The sequence below is a fragment of the Pezoporus wallicus genome, unplaced genomic scaffold, assembly GCF_028554395.1.
Source record: "Pezoporus wallicus isolate ANWC-B61680 ecotype Strahan unplaced genomic scaffold, APGP_CSIRO_Pwel_v1 contig_7892, whole genome shotgun sequence".
Classification (NCBI taxonomy): Eukaryota; Metazoa; Chordata; class Aves; order Psittaciformes; family Psittacidae; genus Pezoporus; species Pezoporus wallicus.
In genome coordinates this window covers 770,871-792,895 of record NW_026641897.1, presented here as the reverse complement: position 1 = coordinate 792,895, position 22,025 = coordinate 770,871, and the positions used below count along the sequence as shown (strand labels likewise).

The 22,025-nt window shown below is 55.3% G+C and overlaps 2 protein-coding genes across 8 annotated transcripts in view; both read left to right on the top strand.

Moving 5' to 3' along the window:
* GBF1 (golgi brefeldin A resistant guanine nucleotide exchange factor 1) overlaps positions 1–7,627 on the top strand; it is a 106,393-nt gene extending 98,766 nt beyond the window's left edge. For 5 of the 7 annotated variants that reach the window (XM_057425677.1, XM_057425674.1, XM_057425680.1 and 2 more), the window contains 10 exons: positions 814–977; positions 1,271–1,517; positions 1,919–2,118; positions 3,041–3,191; positions 3,562–3,692; positions 4,052–4,153; positions 4,727–4,840; positions 5,087–5,264; positions 5,474–5,611; positions 5,955–7,627. In XM_057425677.1, the coding sequence (XP_057281660.1) occupies positions 814–977; positions 1,271–1,517; positions 1,919–2,118; positions 3,041–3,191; positions 3,562–3,692; positions 4,052–4,153; positions 4,727–4,840; positions 5,087–5,264; positions 5,474–5,611; positions 5,955–6,241 (1,712 nt within the window). In that variant the 3' untranslated portion in view covers positions 6,242–7,627. The remainder of the gene's footprint in view (positions 1–813; positions 978–1,270; positions 1,518–1,918; positions 2,119–3,040; positions 3,192–3,561; positions 3,693–4,051; positions 4,154–4,726; positions 4,841–5,086; positions 5,265–5,473; positions 5,612–5,954) is intronic. The other 2 variants (XM_057425676.1, XM_057425681.1) reach the window with 1 other exon arrangement.
* Positions 7,628–11,307: 3,680 nt separating this feature from the next.
* On the top strand, positions 11,308–19,037 carry TMEM150A (transmembrane protein 150A). The gene is made up of 7 exons (XM_057425713.1): positions 11,308–11,450; positions 13,269–13,316; positions 15,456–15,527; positions 15,679–15,746; positions 15,861–15,988; positions 16,932–17,109; positions 18,705–19,037. Exons 1-7 carry the CDS (start codon positions 11,371–11,373, stop codon positions 18,947–18,949), a joined length of 819 nt encoding a protein of 272 aa, XP_057281696.1. The 5' UTR covers positions 11,308–11,370; the 3' UTR covers positions 18,950–19,037.
* The last annotated feature ends 2,988 nt before the right edge of the window (positions 19,038–22,025 follow it).

Here is a 22,025-nt window from a genome sequence, read left to right as displayed (position 1 = left end):
ATCTTTCTTCCCCCCCCCCCCCTTTTCTCCTGTTTCTGTCTTTGCTGATTGTGCAGGCTACTTGACTGTGGCACTTTGCACATCAGAACATTAGTTCCCTCCGAAAATGTTTGGTACACTGTGTTCACAGCAAGTCTGTCTCTCTGCTGGTGAGTTTCTAGGTAATATTGAATGATGGAGAGGATGATCTTTTTCTTCTAAATAACATTATACCAGGAGCTTAAATTTGGCCCTTGCAAAGGCTGCTGTGCTTGAGACATAAAACTTAAGGTTATCCTAAAGGTAAGGGAAGGTAGATCTGACAGGTATAGAACATGCTAATGTAGATTGCTGCTCATGAGAGAGATTTTACCAGTATTAGTTGGAGCAGAGGCCCTGCGTGAGTCATGTGATTCCATGTTGTGCTTTTTGAGTTGTCGTTGGCTGAACCTAGCACCTCAGTAGCTCTTAAATTGTGTAGCACATTTGATTCTTCCCCCAGGGTCAAAGCACTGGACTCCATGCCCTTTTTAAAACCATGGTCAGGCTGACAAGTGATGCAGCAGAGGATGGAAAGCCCCTTCCCTCTGAAGGGGAGGCCCAACACACCTGCAGGGAGAAAGTATCAAAGATCCATTTCCTGCTGTCTTCTGTGCATGCTCCTGTCATAGTTCTCACAGGAGGAGAGGCCTGGTACAGTGTCTTCTAGGGCCCACTGGTGGTTTCTAGCTGATGCTGATCTGACTAATCTGAATTGCTTCTCCCTTACCTGCAGCTACTCTTCCAAGTTGTTGATTTGACATTCATCTAAAACCCATGCCTTTTGTCTTGAAGGTGCTCAGTCAGACAGTGAGGTCTCCTCCTCCTATCATCCTAGTGATATGAGCCTGGACCGTGGCTACACCTCTGATTCGGAGGTGTACACGGACCATGGGAAGCCAGGCAAGATGCATCGCTCGGGGACAGATGTGGATGTCATGAACAGTGGTTGGCTAGTGGTGAGTAGCCAATGGGCTTCTGGTGCCTGAAGAAGACTACTCCTAGCATGGTTGTGGGCAGAGGGTGTGGTAGGGAGAGAAAGAATATGGTAGTACAAAAGAGAGCTAAGATGAACTGACATTGTAAAGGGAGGATGGAGAGGAGAAAGCTTGGAGGCAAGTTAGTTGAAAAGGGAAACAGATCCCCCAGAAGTGTTGCCTGTTGGCTGCAGAAGGAAGTCCCTTTAAGCATGTGCCTGAGGTGCCGTTTGTTATGCTACCCTCTCCTGCTGCTCTCTTGCTATACCCTGCAGGTGGGGAAAGATGACATCGACACCTCGAGATCCACAGCTGGACTCAGCAGGCTGGGGCCGTCTCCTCTTGTCAACCAGTACAGCTTGACTGTGGGGCTGGATTTGGGCCCACATGACACAAAGTCTCTCATGAAGTGTGTAGAGTCCCTGTCCTTCATTGTGCGAGATGCTGCCCACGTTACACCTGAGAATTTCGAGCTCTGTGTCAAAACCATCCGCATCTTTGTGGAGGCAAGCTTGAATGGGGGTAAGATGGCCCTTGGTTTGACAATCACGATTGGGCTTGGGGTAGCCAGAGGGCTACCCAAGAAAAGAAGTATACTGTTAGGGAATGAGTCTCCAGCATTCAGTAGACGGTCTGCTGTGAGAAAAGTGTTCTGGCTCCTACTGGCAGCAGGGACCTTACTCTTATCTCTCTCCCTGGGATAGAGAGGGGGAGGTCTGGAGGTGATGTGGTGGTAGTAGTATCAGCTGTTGCTGAAGGATGTTCCTGAAGGAGTGCTGGGTACATCTTCAAGTGGGTAGCTGTCATTTTACAGGACAGGGCCCTCCTCTGGGGATACCGAAAGGTGGCTCCGTGTGCATTGAAAGGCAGAAAATTTCATGGTGGAGTGTGTGTATCATACGTTGCTACTTTTCACTTTCTAGGCTACAAGTCCCAGGAAAAGAGGGGGAAGAGCCACAGGTATGACAGTAAATCCAGTCGGTTTAAAAAAAAGCCAAAGGAGAGCTCCACACGGCGATCCCGGGTCTTGAGCCAGCACCAGACACACACACATAGTGATGAGGATGAGGATGAGAGCATCCCTGCCAGCTACCACACTGTGTCTTTACAGGTTAGTCAGGACGTAAGTATAGCAAGGATTTCCTCCTCTCCTTTCCCACACTTGGGGGCCCTTCTAGGGAGTCACTGGGATTCTTCATGAGTCAAGGGGAGGCTGCATCTTAGGTTAGTGAGCGCTAGATGTCAGAGGGTGGCTCTGATGGCAATGTGGTTCTGCACTGAAAGAGGAACACTGCAGTTTGGATAGACAAAAGCAAAATAGTAGTGTAGATAGAACGCCTCTGAAAAGCAAGGAGGATGGAGTCTGGAGCTGAGTCACTACAGTAGGTAAGACAGATGGCATAAGGTTCATGTAAGATTAGTGGGGAGTCTGATAAGGCGTCTGAGCTTGTGGAGAGGAGAAAGCCCTGTAGGCTGAGGTACTGGGATGAGGGAGTAATTTCTCTTTCCAGGTGGTACCTCAAAGGTGTGAAGGCACGGGTCTGTTGACTGCCAGGCTGTTGGGCCTCAGTTAAGTAGTAAAGTGACTAAAATGCTGTCATTTGCCCATGTGGAGCTGTTCTCAGGGAGCTTTGCTTGTCCTTCATGGTTTTTTTTGTTAAAAAGAAAAATGTTTCAGAGTTGTCCCTGGGCAGCTTAGCTGAATCACTGTGTTTCCTCCTTTGGCTGCTAGTCAATGCTCTGTGTCAGGAAAGGCTTCATTCTTTCTCCTAGCAAGACTGGGATGCTGTTCCTGGAAGATGGGACTAACATGTCTAGTGAACTGACATAGATCTTGCTGAAGATGCTTGGCATTTGGCTACTTAGGGAGGGCACAGAGAGCAGAGCCTGACACCATCTCCATAGCTATACATGGTTATTTACGTACAGGAAGCAGGCTTGAGTAACTCCGAGTGTTTTCGCATTGGTCTGGGGAAGAGCAGAGACGAGGATTCCTTCAAAAATTTAAGTTCTATGTGTTGCTTAATGTGATGCTTGACTTGCAGCTCCTGGACCTCATGCACACCTTGCACACACGAGCGGCCACCATCTACAGCTCCTGGGCAGAGGAGCAACGCCATCTAGAGACAGCAGGGAAGAAAATCCAAGCAGATTCCCGAACACTGTGGTCCAACTGCTGGTGTCCTTTGCTACAGGGTAAAGCCATCCCCTTGTGATGAGAGTGAGCATAGACAGTTCCAGAATAATAGCAACACTTGGGAAAGTTTAGTTAGCCAAAAAATAAATGCAGAAAGCAGGCAGAGGTGGGTTTTAGGGTCTGCTGTAATTGAAAAAAAAACTTGGATCAGATCTAGTATGGTACCTTCAGCATGAGTTAGCTGCCAGCTTGATTCTGAAGCTGACAGTAGATTCCCAGTCTGTGGCCTGGAACAAATCTAATGCTTTTAGGTTTATTTTTTTCCTTCCCCCAGAGTGTTTGATCTTCATTAGTCTTTTCACCCTAGACTGGGGAGGTAGGGATGTGAGACTTCTGCTGTGGGCTTTGCCCTGAATCCCTCTCTTGCAGGTATTGCCTGGCTGTGCTGTGATGCCCGACGCCAGGTACGGATGCAGGCACTCACTTATTTGCAGCGAGCCCTCCTGGTACATGACCTGCAGGCCCTGGATGCCCTGGAATGGGAGTCCTGCTTCAACAAGGTAACCTCCTGGCTGAGCTGGGCATGTAGGCAGAACAGCATTGTCATGAAGAGCAAAGCTGGGTGCAGGAGTGGCAGAATGGTGTCCTACTTTAGGACCATCTTCCTGAGTAGCCTGTTCACCACAACAGCCAAGGCATTCCCTACTTTGATCTTGTGAAAAGTTCTTCTCTGCTTAGGCTTCTGAGAGAGCCTCTTGGAGTATTGAAACGAGTCCACTCATTTCCACTTCTCACTGCTTATCCCATGCTCTCTGCCTAGAAGCTGCTAGTCCCAAAAGCCAGCTCCTTCCTGTAAGGCTGTGCAAATCTCATCAGTCATTTTGTCAGCTTTGAAATACCAGTGTGTCTGACCCAATAGGTGCTGTTCCCTCTGCTAACCAAGCTACTTGAGAACATCAGTCCAGCTGATGTTGGTGGGATGGAAGAAACTCGGATGAGAGCCTCAACACTGCTTTCCAAGGTGAGTGTGCTTCTGCTGCCTGAAAGCTCAGAGGAAAACATGTGCCTCAAGACAAACAGTTTGCTCTATTAGCTTTTCAGCATCTCTGATCTGGATAGGTGTCTGTTTGCTAGCTTGATTGTCTTCAGTGCTGGGCTTCACCACCTTCTGCTGTTGGGACATGACTTTTTTTCAGAACTGTCTCCATGATCCTGGCCTTTGGAAGAGTTGTCAGGAAGGAGTTTGTACCTTATGAAGTATTTCACTCAACATTGGTTGAAGACAGTCTGTTCTAGTGATGAAATAATGTATGTCACAAGTTGTGATAGTACTGACCTAAGGCAGAGAGCCTGGAAGGGCTGGAAGACATGGTGATGCAGACTGCAGTGGCCTCATGCAAAGGAGACAATATCCATTCTTTTATGTGCAGCTCAGAAGAGTGGAGTCCTCTGACATCCTCATGCTGGCCCTGTGTGTGCTCCTAGCCTGCCACAAGGAGGGGGAATTCCAGATTTGCACAACTGGCTTGTCAAGCTGTGAGCAGCAGCCCTGAAGCTACTTGTTAACAGTAGTTATCGGTTGGTTTTTTTCTAGGTGTTCCTACAACATCTCTCCCCCCTGCTCTCACTGACCACCTTTGCTGCCCTGTGGCTGACAATCCTAGACTTCATGGACAAATACATGCATGCTGGCTCCAGTGATTTACTGGTAAGATGCTGAAAGTGATGCTGCAGTGCTTTGAACAGCCATTCATCAATTTTTGAACTTGAAAGGTACTTTGGTTGGTTTGATTTTTTTTTTTTATTTTTTTTTAATCTTTTAATTCCAAAACCATTTTATTCCATGATTTCTGCCCTTGGCCTCTGTTTCCAAGGCAGCCCATCAGCTGTTTTGAGCTTTTCTTCATTGCTATATGTACATTCTCTGTGACTTGAGGAGTGCTTCTGATTACAGCTGGAAGCCATCCCAGAGTCTCTGAAGAATATGCTGCTTGTAATGGATACAGCTGGGATATTCCACAGTGCTGACTCACGGACAGGATACTCGGATCTCTGGGAGATCACATGGGAAAGGATTGACTGTTTCTTACCTAGGCTGCGGGATGAGCTTTTCAAACAGACAGTCATCCAAGGTACGAAGGGCTGAGAAACCTTAAAAAAACAGGTCTTGGACTCAGTGCTTGCACCTTATCCAGTACACAGCTGCCAGAGTGCCTGGGTGCTACTGAAATTATATTTGCAGGAGGCTGTGGGAGCTTGGCACAAGGAGGGCAAACTGAGGGTGGGCAAAAGGAGTGAGCAAACTGATGTGTGGGCTCAACTGCTTATTTTCTTTTCCTAGATCCTGTTCCCAGCATACCAATAGAGCAGCAGCATCAGAAGTCACTAGTGTCTGCTGTGCCCCCTTCTCCAGCAGGGGATGTGAGACCAGCTACGCATTTGACTCCTTTGGAGAAGCCCTGTGAACCAGGTGCCAGTGGTGAGTCCCCTTTTCTTCTTTCTGGAATCCTCTTCCCAGCATGGTGGCATAGGTCTGCTTTTATTTGGTTTAGCATAATCTGCAGTGATCAGGCCTCTGGTGTTGTGGAATTGTTGTGCTTCCAAATTGACAGGCTGTGGCCTTCTTGCTGAGATTATGGAGGTGGGGAGAAGTTGGGGCAGAATGTCTGGGATAGGGACCTGCTCCTCAGGTCCTTCTAAGAAAGTATGTGGAAGGGGCAAGTCTGAAAAGAACCCTGAGTTGATCTTCAGCCCTGCTTAGCTTTGAGCTGAAAGGTGGCTTTGTCAGGGCCTTGTGTAAGGATGTATTTTGTCTTTTCCAGAGTCTGAAAGAGCTACTGCACCTGCTTCCTCCACCATCGGCAGCTCTGCCTCACCTCCTTTCCCAGCATCAGCTCCAGCAAAGACAAGCCCCGTTACAGACATACCTCCTACGACAGCACAGCCGCCACTCATACTGCAGCCTCTTGCCTCTCCCCTGCAGGTTGGGGTGCCACCTATGACTCTTCCAATCATTCTCAACCCAGCCCTAATTGAAGCCACCTCTCCTGTTCCCCTCCTAGCTACTCCACGGCCCACTGATCCCATGACAACCTCTGAAGTCAATTAGTTTGAGGATGTCTGAGAACTGTCTGCTGAGGAAGCTCTGTGGGTGGAGGGTGCTGGTCAAATGTTCTCTGGTAGCGGGCATGTTTGTTTTAGAAGATGATGCTAACCTGAGCAGAAGGGCTGCTGCCACAAATCCCCCTGGAGCACATCACATTCTGCTCCCTTCTTGTGGCAACCACCTAGAAATATGCGTAGAAATCTATTGGATGGGTGCCCAGTTCCACTGATCAGTCTTCTTCCTGTCTTCAAAATCTCAGGGGCCAGGCAATGCCCACACTTAGCAGCCTGGGACCAAGCTGCCACCAATTCATCTAGTGAAGAGGAAAAAGTCTTTGATGTCACACTAGAGAGGGGCTGCAGTACAGGACTGCCTTTCAGATTATTCAGTACAGTCCCTGGACAATTCCCCAGGCATTCCCTAGCTTTCCTGCCCATATTTCTGGTCGCACTGCTTTGTTTGGGCTCTGCGCATGCCTGGGTTCAGCAGGTTGAGAATTTTGTGTAGAAATGTGGATTGCTTACAGTGCAGCTCCCAGCTTACTACATAGGGCTTCTTGTCGTCTGTAGCCACATGCTTTCCTTGTGCAACATGGATAACAGCAATCCCCATGCCAGATAGGGAGTAGGTAGCCAGGGAGTGTGGTAAGGGCAGCACTGCTTTCTTCCCTGCTGTAAATGTAATCAGGTTTTCTGGCTGGAGAACAAATTCAGAAGGCTATACCTAGCTGAGCAGATGAGAAGGAAATGCAGAGTCCCATGAGCTGAGAGCAGAGCACTGTGGCTATGTCTCAAACAGTGCCTGAGGAGCCACACTCCTGGGGTGCACAGCAGTGCTGAGTTGTCCACCACTCTCTGCTGCATAGGCCTCTTGGTGTCCAGCCCCATTCCTTAGGAGAACTTCCTCTTCAGATAGGGATGTGTTGATCTGTGGCACTGGCTGACAGATGCCCAGTAAGTCTGCAGTGCTTTCTCTTGGAAGCTCTGCAGGGACTGCACCCTTCTGCATCTTCCAGTTGTTGGGAGCTCACCACCTTCTCCACCTAGAACACCCCTGCATCTGAGGCTCTGGTAGTCATTCTAGTGGTTTAGCCCTGCAGCAAGGATGTCCCACTCTTCCACTCCTGGTGCCCAGAGCAGAGCTGCTGCCTGGCAAGTGCTGTGTTTCCATTCTTCCTCCTCTCTCCATTAGTTGGCTAAGTGCTCAATAATACCAATCTTGGAAATCCCACTGGTGACTGGGAGGGCCATGGGCGGCACCCCAACCCCATGTATACTGTACTGAGAGGAACCTATGGTTGAGGTGGGAGTATAACCAGTGTACATACAGAGTAAATGGCTACAAATCGAACAGACTTTTTACAGTGTAATAAATACATCCTGTAAATGAGTGTTCCAGTGTTGCACTGCTTTTCTGTCATGGTTCTGCAGCTCAGAGCTTTGGGAGGAGTGGAGTTTAGCTGCCAAGGTGGTGTGCCCACCTGCCAGTCCCCCAGCTCCATGTACCAGGATCCTCCAAGAGAGTGGTCTGTCCACATGGAGCACGGAGAGACCTGCCCTAACAGATGGTCAGCACATGGGGGAGCTGCAGTGGAGGCCAGCCATCAAGGGGCTAAGCAGAAATGATTCCCATCATAAACAAAGCAGAACTGCAGCAGCTAGATTGCTGTTGCTTCTGGTGATAGTTCAGTGTCGGCTGTAAGATTCCTGGAGTTACGCTGGGGTGTGCTCACACACTGCCAGCACTGAGGGCAGAGACTAGGGCTGAGGAGCAGGTGCCAGGCAGCGTCTCAGCATGCAGCCAGAACACAGACCCCGGTGACAACCTGGCTTGGATGAAAGAAGCATTTTCCAGCTGATGAGAAAGAAATCCTTGTTTCCACTGACAGGATTTGGACTTGGAGAGAGGGCATGAGAGATCCTGGGCTCTTCCAGGGCTAGTGCTTGCCATGGATATCGACAACCCCATATACTTCCCTCCTAATGTTTTCTACTTTGTCTTGTAGCAAAATCCACAGAGTGCCCCTGGAAGCTGCATGAGGCACCAATGCCTTCCCTATCACAAGGATTCCAAGACACTTCTATGAACTTGATAAAGGGTTCAAAAACTTGGAGTATGTTTGAATTGCTTGAGCAAAGGTCTAAATACTGTGTAATGGGAGAGTAACGCACATACTAGGAAAGTCCTGTTAATAAATGCCAGTTCCCTTACTCCATTTCCACCATTCCTGGCATGTTCACTTCCCTTCCTCACTCTCCACTGCTTCCAGATTGTGGTCTTCCAGCCCTTAGATGTCTTCATTCATGTATTTGAGTCCTTGTGCTACCTATAGAATTCTGTATCCAGCCCACCTCCCCACCTTCTATTTCTGAGCACTTGCTTCTGTTTACAGCTCTGTTTTTCTGAGCTGTCTCCAAAATACTCACTGCAATCTTTAGATGGTTAACTCTTTGTAAGCCATCGCTCAGCTGTCAAGTGCTTTGATGTCAGCAGTGCTGCCCTCTGATTCCCGGATGATCCTTCAGCTTCTTGGGGTGGTGTTAGCTGATGGCAAAGCTCAATTTTTCTTGCTGCCTTCAGATACTTGTTTGGGGGATGCTGTGTTTTAAACTCTGTTTGCAAACCCAGTTTCTACTGAGAGCATTGCATATTAATTCAGACAATTGCAGTGCAAAGCAAAAGCCACCCAAGGAAACTGCAGGAAGCAGGACTGGAATGGAAAGAATGTCGACTGGAAGGACAGAATTGCACTTTAAACAGTTTTCACTAGACTGTAAAATGTGTGAATAGATATGGACTGGAAAACCAAAAAAATATCTTTGAGCATTGTTTGGATTTTGCAATAATGAGGTTTCATGTGTTACAGAGAAAAAATAGCATGGAAAGTGTTTGAACGGGAAGGAGATATGAGTCAGCTGACAGGTAGCATGTGCCGTGATACATATTCTTATCAATAAGGCTCTTGAACCCTATTTGCAACTTAAATTACATAAAAGAGAGTAATACCACCAGCGGCTGTTGGGGAGGAACAGTGCTCACAACACTGGCCTTCACGTTTGTCCCAGCATATACTTTTTCTAGGTTTGGACTTCTTTCCCACTCTTACAGGTCTGACTCACTGTTTTCCAGAGGAGGCTGGACAGACATCAGTGTAGTTTGGATTTACATACCCCTTATATTCCTATTTACATGAAGAACTTCCATTGCTGAAACAGAACAGAAATAAGTACTGGCATTTAGTGGGTGTTAGTAGGACGTGCTATGTGGAGCTTGCGTTTTCCTCGTTGATGTGAAGCGTCCTAGTGAGAGAAAACCCTCTGGAACGATAAGCCCTGGATTTAAAGCAGATTTGGCATTGAAACATGTGAATCAATGCTGCCTTTAGTTTCAATTTTTAAAATGAATCTGAGCATACTTAGAAGACCTGGTCTGTGTGAAGTATGTTTTCGGCAGTTACCCTCACTCCTACAAGTGCCAGTTGTTGCGCTCCTCTGTTACAGGGCCTGAAGTATCCCCACAGCTCGCTGCCCCGCTCCTACACACACCCGCACCCGCACCCTGCGCGGGAGGCAGCGGCCGGGGTTTGTGCAGCTCTCCCCTGGCCCGAGCACGACCTGAGCGCCGCCAAGGCTGCTGGAGCCGGCAGCAGCTGCACTGCTGGCCCTGTGCTGCCCGGCAGCGTTCCCAACACCGCCTGTCCCCGCGGCCGGGTGGCTGCCGGGAAAGGGAGGGTCTGCCAGCAGACGAAGTGCAGGGGCAGCTGTGGGAGCACAGCTGGCTCCGGAGCAAAGTTCTAGAGTGCAGCTCCTGCAGCAGAAGGTCGGGGATGCGATGTGCTGAGCAGCAAGGACAGACCCGGTGCCGGAGAGGAGGCTGCCTGGAGCGTGATTCAGTGCAGGGAAAGATGAGATCCCCCGAGACTACAAGTCCCAGTGTGCAATACTCCTCCGGTTGCATAACCCCTGCCCGGGTGAGGGTGTGGGCACTCAGAGGTCCTCTCCCGTGCGGGCCAGGGCCGGTGCTGTGCCCAGGCGTGAGACAGTGGAAAGGCGCAGGCTTCTTGAGCACCAGCCGCTCCGGGGCCATGGCTACACCGGATGTTTTGGGATTTGGAAGCAAGTCTGCAAGCAGCTGCCGGTTGGGAGGGTGGCTTGTTGCCTAGCTGATAGGGATGTGGTGCTGCTGTGGCCTTGCTGGGGAAGTCGTGTTTCCTCTTCTCGAGTTTTCAGCGAAAAATTTCTCTGGGCAGCAGCGTTGGTGGCTCCTAAATATGACCCCTCATTGAGACATTTGTAGAAAGTGTCAGGGAAGGCAGAGGGCAGGCTAGCCAGGTTGGGATGGTGTAGGTGGGAAGTGGCTTGCGATGTGAGGGCCCCGAGATGTGTCTTAGCCATTTGGTGAGGGCATAAGGTCAGGGGAGACAAGGGAGTAAACTGGGCTTTGTCCTCAGGAGGGAAGGCTGAGCCCATGTTAATCCTCTTCCCGGGAGGAAGAAGAGGGGACTGAGCAAGGTCTTCGGTGCCCGGCTGTCACCTCCTGGCTCACCCCAGCACTGAGACAGTGCCCTTTGGGCCACACTCGCTGGAGCTGCCTGCACCCTCCCGGACACGGGCAGAGGGAGCATCGGCTGAGGGGTGGCCGCAACGCCCTGCAGCCAGCTCCTCCTGCCCGAATCAAAGGCGGCAGCGGCTGCTCGGGGCTGCAGCTCCAGGGAGAGCTGTTTGCTGCGGTGGTGCCGAACGGGAGCGTGTTCCTGCACCCGGCTGTGCCCCGGGGGGTCAAGGCACAGACAGCGCGCTCGCCCGTCCCAGATCTGCCTACCCGGGACTGCCGGCGATCCCCACCCCCAGGGCCGGCGGCGCGGCCGCCACGTGGCGCCCGGGGCCGTGCGGGACGTCCCAGGGCCCGCTCCCTGCTTCCCGCCGGACGGGGCGGGCCCTGCCCTCCGAGAGGGACCCGCGCTGCCTGCGGGGCGGGGCCGGCCTGGGCTGTCCCGGCACGGCTGGGCTCGGCTCCGCAGGGCCGGACTTCGCTCCGCCCGGCTCTGGCCGCCCGTGGGGAGCGCGGCCCGGCGGCAGCAGGCTACGGGGAGGCTCCCCTGGCGTCCCCGCTCTCCCGTAGCGTGGCGGGGCATGCCCGGCCCCAGGATGCCGGCCTGGGGGATCCTACCCATCACGCTGCCTGCCTTCACCATCACCGGCATGTGGATCGTGTGAGTGCCGCGGGACGGCCCAAGCCGGCCCCAAAACCCCGGCGGGAGACGCCTGGGCTGCGGGCGGGATGTTGCGGGACAAGATGCTGAGGCCGGGGGGATGGAAGATGCTTCAGGTTGGGATGCAGCAGGGTGTGGCGTTGCGGGGCACTGCTGGGCCCGCATCAGGATGGGGTACTTCTGCACGCTCGGTCGCTCCCACACCTCCGTGTGCCCCACAGCCACCCTATATCCCCTGCAGCCAGGGCTGGCATATGGCTCCCTGGCCTCGCACTCCTGACGCCCCACAGGATCACACATCCCCATCCAAGCATGAGCACAGCTGATGCTTGTGGGGCACAGGAATGGCCTTGGGAGTTCTGCCACCAGCCCGCATCCTGCAGCACCAGGGCTGTAACCAGCACAAGGGCACCCACCCCATGTGGTGGATAGATGGGAGGGCAGGGGACATCTGTCCCTTGTGCTGGGGATAGAGGCTGTGTCACCTGGGTGAGCATCACTAGCCACCCTGCTGGTCCCTACTCTGGGCCTTGGCTTTACAAGCTCAGCTGTTCACATAGGGCTATTCTTCTCCAGACCATTGCTCTCCCTGTGCCACTGCAGGTGCTGGATGAGGACCTTTTCCTAAAGGTGCAGGGAGCCCCAGCATAGGTGATGGGACTTTTTGAAGTGTGGGATGGAGCAAACACACCCCAGACCGTGCAGATCTCTCTCAGAGATTCTCCATGTGGTATCCCCCATCCTCCTTCACAACAAAGCCAAATGCTGACCCAGGTGTAGGGTACTCATGCTCCCAGTGTTTCCTCTGGACTCCTCACAAAGCCCTGTCTGTCTCCCATGGGTGACCCTGCGGAGCAGATGCCCCTCCAGCCCTCAGCAGCTCAGGTGGGAGGTGCTGCTTATAGCCCTCACAGCCAGAGCTGCCCTGGAAGAGGGGGTCTTGGGCACTGCTTCTGTCCCCAAACATGTCCTGCAGCTGAGTGGGGGACACTGTATCACTTGTTAGTGCAGTGGCAGGGTGAAGCCGGGCAGTTGCATGTAGAAGCTTGTTGTGGGTCTACGTGGGGCCATGTGGGGTTGCCGCTGGCCATACCTGGGATGTGGGGGCCACGAGGGGTGACTGGGCACATCCCACTGTGGGGGACAGTGCCAGCTATGCCTCTCTTGGCTTGTTGCCCCTTCCAGGAGAGCACGGAGCACTGGGACAGGGACTTGGGGGAGATCTGTGCTGGGAAGCGGCTGGGCAAGGGGTCTGCGGGGTGCTCTTGGTGGATGACCCTTGGGGTGGGCAGCGCTGCCCCTTGAGTCCTGTCAGCTCCGCTCTTTGCCCTGCCCCTCTTTGCTAGGATGATCCTTTCGCGGCCTGGCTGTTACATGGCTGGCTCGGGCGGGAGAGGGGTTTTCTTACCGGTGCTGGGGCCTATTTTTAACCTGAGCCATTTACGGCCGCTGGCGGCAGCGATTTGAGCAGCGCGGTGCTGCCCGCTGCTGGGGCTGCCAGGCAGGAGGGCTCCTTGCTTGGCTGGGGGGGCTCCAGGGCCGAGACGCCCCTGGAGCTGGGTGGGATGCATGTCATGAAGCCCCTGTTGCAGTGACCCGGGTGCAGGGCAACTCCGCAGGGAGATGCTCGCTGGAGCTGGTCTGGCTTTTTTTCCTGCCCTATGAAGCTGGGAGGTTCCACAGGGTGAGTGCTGGCTCCCACCACCCAGTGGGGGCTTGTACCCCTCTACCCCGCCCTGGGGCTGGGCGCTGAGGCTGGCTGGGAGCAGGAATGCAGGCAGGTGGGTGGCTGTGGTAATCCCTGTTGTCTGTCCCCAGGTATGCCATGGCGCTCTCCAACAACCACATCTGCCCTGTCCACAACTGGTAAGGCCTGGGGGGAGGTGGTGAGGGCCCTTCTCCATGGACCAGCTTGGTTACAGACCCCGTAATGCCATGTCCCCTCCAGACCATGAGCCATGCCGTGCTGTGCTGGACCACTGGCTAGCCAAGGCCCCCCTGCACTTTCACCACATTGAAAGGGGGATTGGGGGCCAGGCTGGCCCTAGGAGGAGACTGAGGATGTTGGGAGAAGTCATCTTAGAGGAAGCACCTTCTCCCTTTGGCAGACATGGTGGTGACAGTGATGGGGCACAATAGCCCCAGGGCACGTCTCCTGTTTGTCCCTGGGTGGCTTTTGGGAGCAGAGCTGCCTGGGGTCTAGCTGCAGGCAGGGTAGGACCCCATGTCTGCAGAGCAGTGAGAGTGCCAGGGCCTGGCAGGGCTACCCAGAGCTGCCATCCATCCCCTGCCTGCGGTTACAGCCGCTCCACTGAACCCCGCTGCACACCAGGCGGGGAGAAGGAGGCCGTTGAAAAAACAGAGCACGGGGAAAGTATGAAATAAGTGGTCAGGGAATTACAGAGGCCGTGTGTCTCCATGGGAAAGGTTGAGGCTTGCTTGAGTGAGGCTAAATCTGTCAGTGCCAGGGGACGGGAAAGCCCAGCCGCCCCGTGGGGGCAGTACCCCCGTGGGTACTGCTGCCTGCAGTACCCTGGGATGGGGGATGAGGCAGGGGAGAGGCGAGGGCTGGAGAAAACACAACTGTTTGCTTTCCTGACAGCTTCTGCTGCAGGGCTTTGGGCTTGTTGTGTCTCCTTAAAAATCTGCCCAGAAAAATCCATGTTAGTTTAATTCTCTCTGGAGTGTTTGAAGGAGAAGGGGGGGACGGACGGACGGATGACACGACACGACCTGCTGCCATTTCCTGCCTAATGGCTTGTTCTGCCCGGGGAAGAATGTGTCGGGTTGTCTCAGCCGCACAGCCAGCCCTTAATGATGAATAATGCTTTCCAGCCTCGGGCGGCCTGCTTGAAACAAAATAATAACAAAAAAATCCCTCCCAAACCAAACACGGCCCCAGGAGCAGCCCTGGAACAGGCCACGGAGCTCCACGCCTCGCCGGGGTTTCGTGGTTGGAAAACAAAGCCACCAGTAAATGAGGAGACTTGAAAAAACACCAGCGCCCAGCCTGGCCCTTTCCAATAAGGCCCTTTTAACTGTACGCTTGCTGGGCGGCTGGAGGTGGCTGAGGGTCAGCCTGAGCCAGGGGAGCGTGGTGCTGCCACCCAGTCCTGTCCCTGCCGTGGGGCAGGGGGTGTCTGAGGGTCATTGTGGGGTGCAGGGCTTTGGGCTCCCTGCCTGCGGGGTGGGAAGGGGGTCCTGCTCAGCTGTGCCAGGCAGAGGTGCTGTCTGCCTGTGTGATGCTGCAGCAAAGGGGTGCCCAGAAACCCACTGTGAGTGTGAGCCAGCTGCCGGGAGGGCAAGGGGCATGTAGTTGGGGGGGGAGTTTGGTTGCAGCAGCAGCTGTGGTACAGGAAGGTGTCTCAGGGTGGCAGGAGCTCTGATTGCCCGGGCTTGCAGGGTCTGTGCTGCAGGAGGCACTCCCAGGCTCTGCAGTGGCTGTGGACAGAGAGCCCAGCTCCTCGGCAGCTCCTTCGCTCCCGGGCAGGGTGGCACTGCCCCGGGTCCTCATGGCTGTGGGCGCTGTTTCCTGCTCAGCCTGGCGTTCCCTGTCCCATGTCCTGTGCAAGCCCAGAAACGTCAGTGGCTGCGTGCCCGGTTCCACCCGTGCTCCCATCCCGGGATGTGTGTGATGGGACTGGCTGGTTCCTGCTCCCACCTGGGGCTGCAGGAACACCCTGAGCCCAGCACCCCAGCCCATGCATCCAGCAGTATGTGCAGCTCCTGCCCCACTGTGGCCGCTCCCTTGCAGGCAGGGACACTGGGTGGGCAGCAAAGCCAGCAGGCAGGGCGCAGCCTGTGGAAACCCAGGTGGGATGTTCCCGAAGGACCCTGTTGGGTTGTGGGTTGCTCACTGGAGGGACTTGTCCTTGGGGTGCGGGCACATCCCTGGGGTCTGGCTGCACTCGCTGGGGAGCAGCTTTGTTGCCCTTGTAGGGGCTGTGGACAGGAGGGTCCCAGGCAGCAGGTTGTCTCTCCCAGCTGTCCCTTTCATCCCGGCAGGAATTACAATCAGTCGTGCGGCGTGGACAGCCCTGGCTCCTGCTGCACACTGGACCACATTCCCCTTGTCAGGTGAGCAGCCATGGGGGTGGGAGTGTGGGGCTGGCTGGGGGTCAGAGCTGCTCCGAGAGCCCCCAGGAGCATGTGCTGGGTAGGGGGAGCAAGTGCTGCACCCCAGTGCTGCCTGGCTGAGAGCTTCCTGGGCCTTGCCTTGTCCCCGCAGCAAGTGTGGCACCCTGCCCCCTGAGAGCTGCTTCTTCAGCCTCATCTGCAGCCTGGGCTCCTTCATGGGTAAGTGCCTGCTGCCTGGAGCAGGGCTGGAAGAGAGGTTCCCTGCCTGGCGGGGGGCAGGAGGAGGGGGATGCACTCGGAGGTGTGTGATGGGGCTGTGTCTCCCTCCTGCAGTCATCCTGGTGGGGCTGCTGCGCTATGCCCACCTCCTGGAGTGCCTCGGGCCGTCCCTCCTCAACACCCTGGGGCTTGCCACCGGCTGGGTCTGCGCTGCTGGCCTCACCATGGTCGGCAACTTCCAGGTGAGGCATCACCTTGGGGGGGCCCAGGGCAGGAGGGGGTCTTGGCTGGAGCAGGGCAGGGGCAACATTCACCAGTGTAGGATTTGGGGTGGTTGTTTTGGTCCCATCTGTGCACTCCTTCACCTCTTCGGACACAGTGCTTCCCCAGGCACTGGGAGTACATTTTGTGCACTCATAGGTTTGGGTCTGGATTAAGCTGGTGGGTTTGGTTTAACCTTATCTGAGACCCTCTACGTGGTCTGTCCCCTCCATGGACTCCTGACCCTGTGCAGGCAGGGACATGCCAGCGAGGCAGAGGAGACCAGGCCAAGCTGCCAGTGCTCCTGCTGCCCTCCATGTGGGTGTTAGCTGCTCTGGGGGTGATGCCAGGAAACTGTCCGGGCAGAGCCTGTGCTCACAGGGTGTCTGGAGCACCCAGGGCCTGGTGGCAGCGCTCCCCCCTGCCTGCGCTGCCAGCCACCAGCCTCCCGGCAGCTGCCAGCCCTCCGCCTGCAGCATCCGGGCTCTTCCGCTTGATAAGAGGCTGCTGCCGGCACCACCACCCCGGAGAAGCTTTTCTGGCTGGCCCCAGTGTGCCGGTGCCGCAACCGTGGCTCAGCTCAGCAGGGCTGTGACCCCCAGGAGGGGTGCAGGCAGCCCTAGATGCTGCTGATGGCACAGGGCAGCTCCTGCCCAATGCCCCTGGGCACAGTAGAGCAGTTGGCCCATGGGGCTCAGGAGCTACCACCCCATGGTGAAACAAACAGAGCGCTTTGAGATCTCAGCAGCGGACGGCGCGTCCACATCTGCTCCTCAGCCAGGAGATGGGCACAGGATGAGCTGCCAGGACCTATCCCTGGCACTGCTGCACCCCTGCGGGGGCACGAGCCCACCCCCTGAGCAGAGCCATTTCGTGCTGGGGAGCATAGGAGGGTGCTGGCACTGAAGGTGTCTTCCCCTGCAGGTGGATCATGCCAAGGTGCTGCACTACATCGGGGCAGGGGTGGCTTTTCCCACCAGCATGCTGTTCCTGCTCCTGCAGTCCATCCTCACCTACTGCATGGCCAAAACCCGTGGGCAGTACTGGACCAGCCACTTACGCAGCATCCTCACCATTGTGGCCTTCCTCACCCTCGTTTTCAGTATCCTTTTGAGGGGTATGGGGAGGAGATCTGGGATGAGCTGGCTAAAGGTGTCCCCTTGGGGGATATGCACCCCACGTCCTCCATCTTTGGTCTGGCAGCAAGGCACGGTGCAGGAGAGGGGCTGGGCAGGGGCTGAGGGTGTGCAGCTCATGCAAGTGTAGGCTGGGGAGCAGCAGTATCAGGGCCATGCAGGGGCTGAGGAGGGGAAGGGACGCTGACGGGCATCTCTCAAGGTGCTGATGTGCCTAAATCAGCCCTGCCCTGGCTGTTGCACCCCAGCCCAGCCACTGCTGCAGGCTCCAGCCTCACACTGTGCAGAGTGGAATCTGAGTTGCCAATACGGCTGAAGCCAGGCACTGGGGTCTGCAAACAGCACACCAGGGAGGGAGGGCATGACAGCAGGGCTGGAAGAATATCCCAAGTGTGTAGCTGGGGAACCAGTGGCTTATTTGGGACTGAGGTTAGGGATAAATTGGGAAACAAGGTGGTGGTTATTGGGCAGGAAGGGGAAAATGCGTGCAGTGTCCACAGGTCCCATAGAGGCTGGCTGGGGTCTGGCCAGGGTGAGCAGTGCAGGAGGAGTCTGGAGGGTGCTGGTGGGTCTGGTATGTGCCAGAAGGCCCTGCTCTGTCACCGCAGCAGGCAGGCGGGTTGGGAAGCGGGCAGGGAGCTGGGCAGGGCAGGAGTGCCATGGGGCCGTGCCAGCTGGGAGGGACCGGCAGGGCATGTAAGGACAAGGGAGACGGCACTTGGTGCCTGTCTGCTGTGGCCATGCTGCTCTGTAAGCACTGGGGAATGGAAGTGGGAAAGCAGTGAGCTGTGTGGGGAAAGGGTTGGGACCTCCCCTGCTGGGATGGGGGGTGTAAGCAGAGGGATCTACCCTGTGCAGGTCAGGTCCCTGCCTCTCAGGCTCTCCCAGACTGTCATCTGCCAGGCAGATGGCAGGGTGCTGCTGGAGGCTTCACCTGGAGGGCTGGGGATGTACCTCCCTTCTCCACTCACCCATGGCTCTGGCAATGAGTTTCCCTAGAGATCCCCAGTGGTGATGAGAGAAGCATAGAGAGACTCTGGCAGCAGTAGGACCTGGAGGAAAGGGAGGAGTCCCCTCTCTGGGGTGAGCCAGCCAGCAGTGCAGAGGGACAGGGGTGCTGCAGGGCTGGGATGCAACAGCCCAAACCCCCTTGCAGAGAGGATGGAGGGCTGATGAGTTTTACTGGCTGTAACTGCATCCTGCAGGAGAATGGGGAGCATCAGTCCATTTGACAAAAGAGGGCGGGGAGGGTGAGGCTGTGGGCACACAGCTTGCCCTGAGGTCTGCACCCTGAGGTCCCCCTGCCCTGGCCTCTTCAGAAAATCACTGCCTGGTATGAGTCCCGGGATTTACCAAGGCTGGTTTGGGCATGTCTGCCACTGCCTCACCCATGCCAAGGCCCTCCCGGTACTGCATGAAGTATCGGGAGTTTCTTGGGTTTAGGGGTGGTGGTGTGTTTCCTGAGGATGGGGCTGCTCACAGCATGCAGTGACAGCAGGACATGGTCCTCCATGGGATGGTAGGGGTCCAGCTGTGTTTTCCTTGACTGGGATGCCCTCAGGTGGTGTGTTCTTCATCCAAGAGAGCTTCGTGCTGCAGCACGTGGCTGCACTGTGTGAGTGGATGTTCATCATCGATGTTCTGGTCTTCTATGGCACCTTCACCTTTGAGTTTGGGGCCATCTCCACAGACACCTTCCTGGTCCTGCTGAAAGCCAGCCGGGCCCCCAAAAGTTACAAAGAGGAGAGCAGCGTGTCCAGCACAGCCCACATCCACAGCCATGCAGAGAGCGTGGCTATGGCCTGACCCCCAGAGGAGGCAGGCTCACGGTAGGGACCCCCAAATCAGGCTTTTCCAGTGACTTCCCTGCCTTAAATGTGTTAGTTCCCGCCTGCTGGGGTGCAGGGGTGCCAGCGTGGTGCTGCTGTCGGCAGAGTCAGGATCTGCCCCTGAGCCTCTGAGGTTGCCCTGTCTGAATCAGGCTGTCAGAGGCAGTCATACAAAGGCAACTTCTGTAAGGAATGTGAGGGAACAGGGACTCACCCTCCCTTCACCACACAATCCTGGTGCACTGGAGAAGGGGAAATCACTGTTCCTCCTTCCTCCATGGCCACAGGATTAAGGTTCAGCAGAGCAAGCCTTCCAGCTGGCTGCTGCAACTGTCAGAGGAGCCAAAAACCCAGAGTGCCTTTTCCCTTTCTGAGGAGGCAATGGCAGTGCCAGTGTGCCTGCCCAGGCAAGGGTGGTGCCTTGTGCGGCTGCAGGATGACACCAGCAGCCCTGGTTAGACCATACAGGCGCTCCTAGCCAGGGCTCTCGCTGCTCGGGGGGGCCTTCCACGCCTCCAGTCAGTGACTCCCACATTCTTTTCAGCTTGGAAAATTGCTGAGGCAGGTTTCACCTCCTGGCCACAGCATTACTGTGCTCCCTGATGGTCAGGTAGGTCAGGAAACGGGTCTCCGCATTTACCATGACACCAGGAAAGTCCTGCAAGCGCAGCGCCTGCAGAGCAGTGGATTTCCCCTGCATAGCACTGCCAGTCTAAGCAGTCCCACTGGGAAGCCTGCACACCCCAGCCCTGGCCTCCCAGCCCTCCCACCCTGGGTGTGCAGGCACAGAAAGGGGAAGCAGTTCTGTAGATACAGAGGAAGCTCATGCCCCTTTCCGCTGGGACTCCCAAATCCGTCCTCCAGTGCCTCTCACAGTGCTCAGTCTGGCCCACGCCTGCTTGGTGGGAGCCTGTCCTGCTCTCAGCCTCAGCCATAGCCTGGGATGTCCTGGGCAAGGGGCTGAATGTGTGTGTGTATATAGATCCACACATATATATATACATATGCATATATATATATATGTAAATTTTCCCTTGTCCCTGGAGAGGGGCATTTGCTGCTGCTGTGCACATTGATCAGGTTGGGCTTCCTGATTTGCCCACCTTTTCAAAATCGGCCTATAAACTTACCAGCATATGTAGTTCAAAGAGGAGCATTTATGACTTTTATATCTAATATATGTTTAATATATATATATATATATATATATGAAGAGAGAACAGTGGATTTACAACAATAAAAGTGAAAATCAGGCAAGGGTGCGGCAGCCGGTCCTTCCCCACTGCGCAGGACTGGGGTGGTGACCGGTTTAGCGGCCGTGGGCCAGAGGGATGGGGGATGAAGGCTCCTGCGGGTCTCAGGGCACAGACGTGAGTGTCGGGCAGGGGGAAGACAAGCGATTTCACCGGGATGCAGCAGCCCGCAGTGGCACGTCCCCTCTCACCGGGGTCCCCTGGCCCCCCTCCCGCTGCTGTCCTCGCAGGGGTGGAGCCGGCCCCGGGAAGCCCCGGGAGGCGGAGCCGCGCTGGGACTTTCCCTGGGCCGAGTCCAGGACCGAGCAGCCGCGCTGGTGCTCGGGCTGAAGGTAAGCGGGTAAGGGGAGAACGAAGACGTTACCCATGGGGTACCGGTCCCGGGGTGAGCGGGCTGAGCCCTGGGCCTGCCAGGCAGTGAGCAGGGGCTGCTAGCATCAGGAGAGTATGCGTTCTGTCAACCGGCCCGGGGGATGCTGAGCCTGAGTGCTGCGGTGGCTGCCCGTCGTGCTCAGCAGTCTCCCGCGCTCTCATGCAGCTGCATCCAGCTCTAGGGATGTGCGTGCTGGGCACAGATGTATCCAGATTCCAAGCAGAACGGGAGGTCGAGAGGTTTAAACTGGGCTTTAAAGCCTCAGTGTCCATGCCCGCACTTGCCAAGGGTTCTGCGGTGGCTAGCCGTCGGCACCTCCTGTACTCCCACTCACCATGGCAGCCTCGCCGGTCTTTGGCTGTGTGGTCCCTGGCTGCCTCTCAGCTGGCTCCGGGGCTAGCTGGGAGAGGAGATGTTGGGAAGAGGCAGGCTGAAAAGACATCTGCTGTCTTCTTGTGGGGAGGAGAAAGCAAGTCTCGGCGCCGGTTTTGACACCCGTTTCCCTGCCAGTGACGAAGCTGCTTATTTTCCCGTTTCCGAGCTGCCAGTGAACGCTGCCTCATCCTGAGGCTCTCCCTCTTCACGCTGATTTCAGCCTGATCCTGAGAGGGCTGGCTTGCTGCCTGCCTCAAGGGGAAGAGATCCACACCCTCAGGCTCAGCTACCTACACCCAGAAAGGAGCCCTGAATGCCGGCACTGCAGTGATACCCTGGGTGGAAACCAGGGAGAGTGAGAGACAGCAAATGCCGAGAGGGGTTTTCTGAGGGTGCACAGATACACAACTGGAGCCGATGGTTCAAAACACAACAGCAAAGCAGCTGATTTACAGGCCCTAGAGGAGAAAACCAGATCAGTGGGTGGCTGGGGTTTGACAAAACCAACTTGATAGCCACAACAGGCATTTTATGCATGGAGGCATAAAAGGCATTTTATGCAGAAAGATACAAATGGCATCAGTGCTCAAAGGCAGGCTGACGGGGAGGGGAAGGCTTGGACAGCTTTCAGGGAGAGGGGATTTGTCTCTGCCATGCCTGCAGGTCAAGGACTTGGTTTCCAGGAAGGGTCTAAGAACAAAATTCCTGTGCTAGAGGAATTCAGCAGCCTCTTGCCACTTACCAGTAGCTATTGGGACTCCTGGGATGGAGCAGAGCACAGGATTTGTGCAGAAAGCAAGGTCAGGTATTTAGGGGCATCATTTGCAGGCATTAGCAGGCCCCAGGGGAAACAAAATGTGCAGGGAATAGTATGTCAGAGCAGCAGCCAGCTGGGTGGCTCGAACATGTCAGCTGTGTGCCAGGGTGGTTCAGAGCAGAGCCATGCTCGTGCTGCCTCCTGGATTGCCCTTTCCCATGGCTGCTAAACACTCTTGCTGCAGACAGACAGACCGACATTTCCCTCCTGCCCGCAGGGCATTGGCTCTACAAGT

Excerpts from the sequence above, each read along its gene's own strand:
- TMEM150A (XM_057425713.1), top strand. The coding sequence starts at position 11,371 with ATGCCCGGCCCCAGGATGCCGGCCTGGGGGATCCTACCCATCACGCTG. Across the intron at positions 11,451-13,268 it reads ATCACCGGCATGTGGATCGT|GTATGCCATGGCGCTCTCCA; the intron begins GTGAGTGCCGCG and ends GTCTGTCCCCAG. Across the intron at positions 13,317-15,455 it reads ATCTGCCCTGTCCACAACTG|GAATTACAATCAGTCGTGCG; the intron begins GTAAGGCCTGGG and ends TCATCCCGGCAG.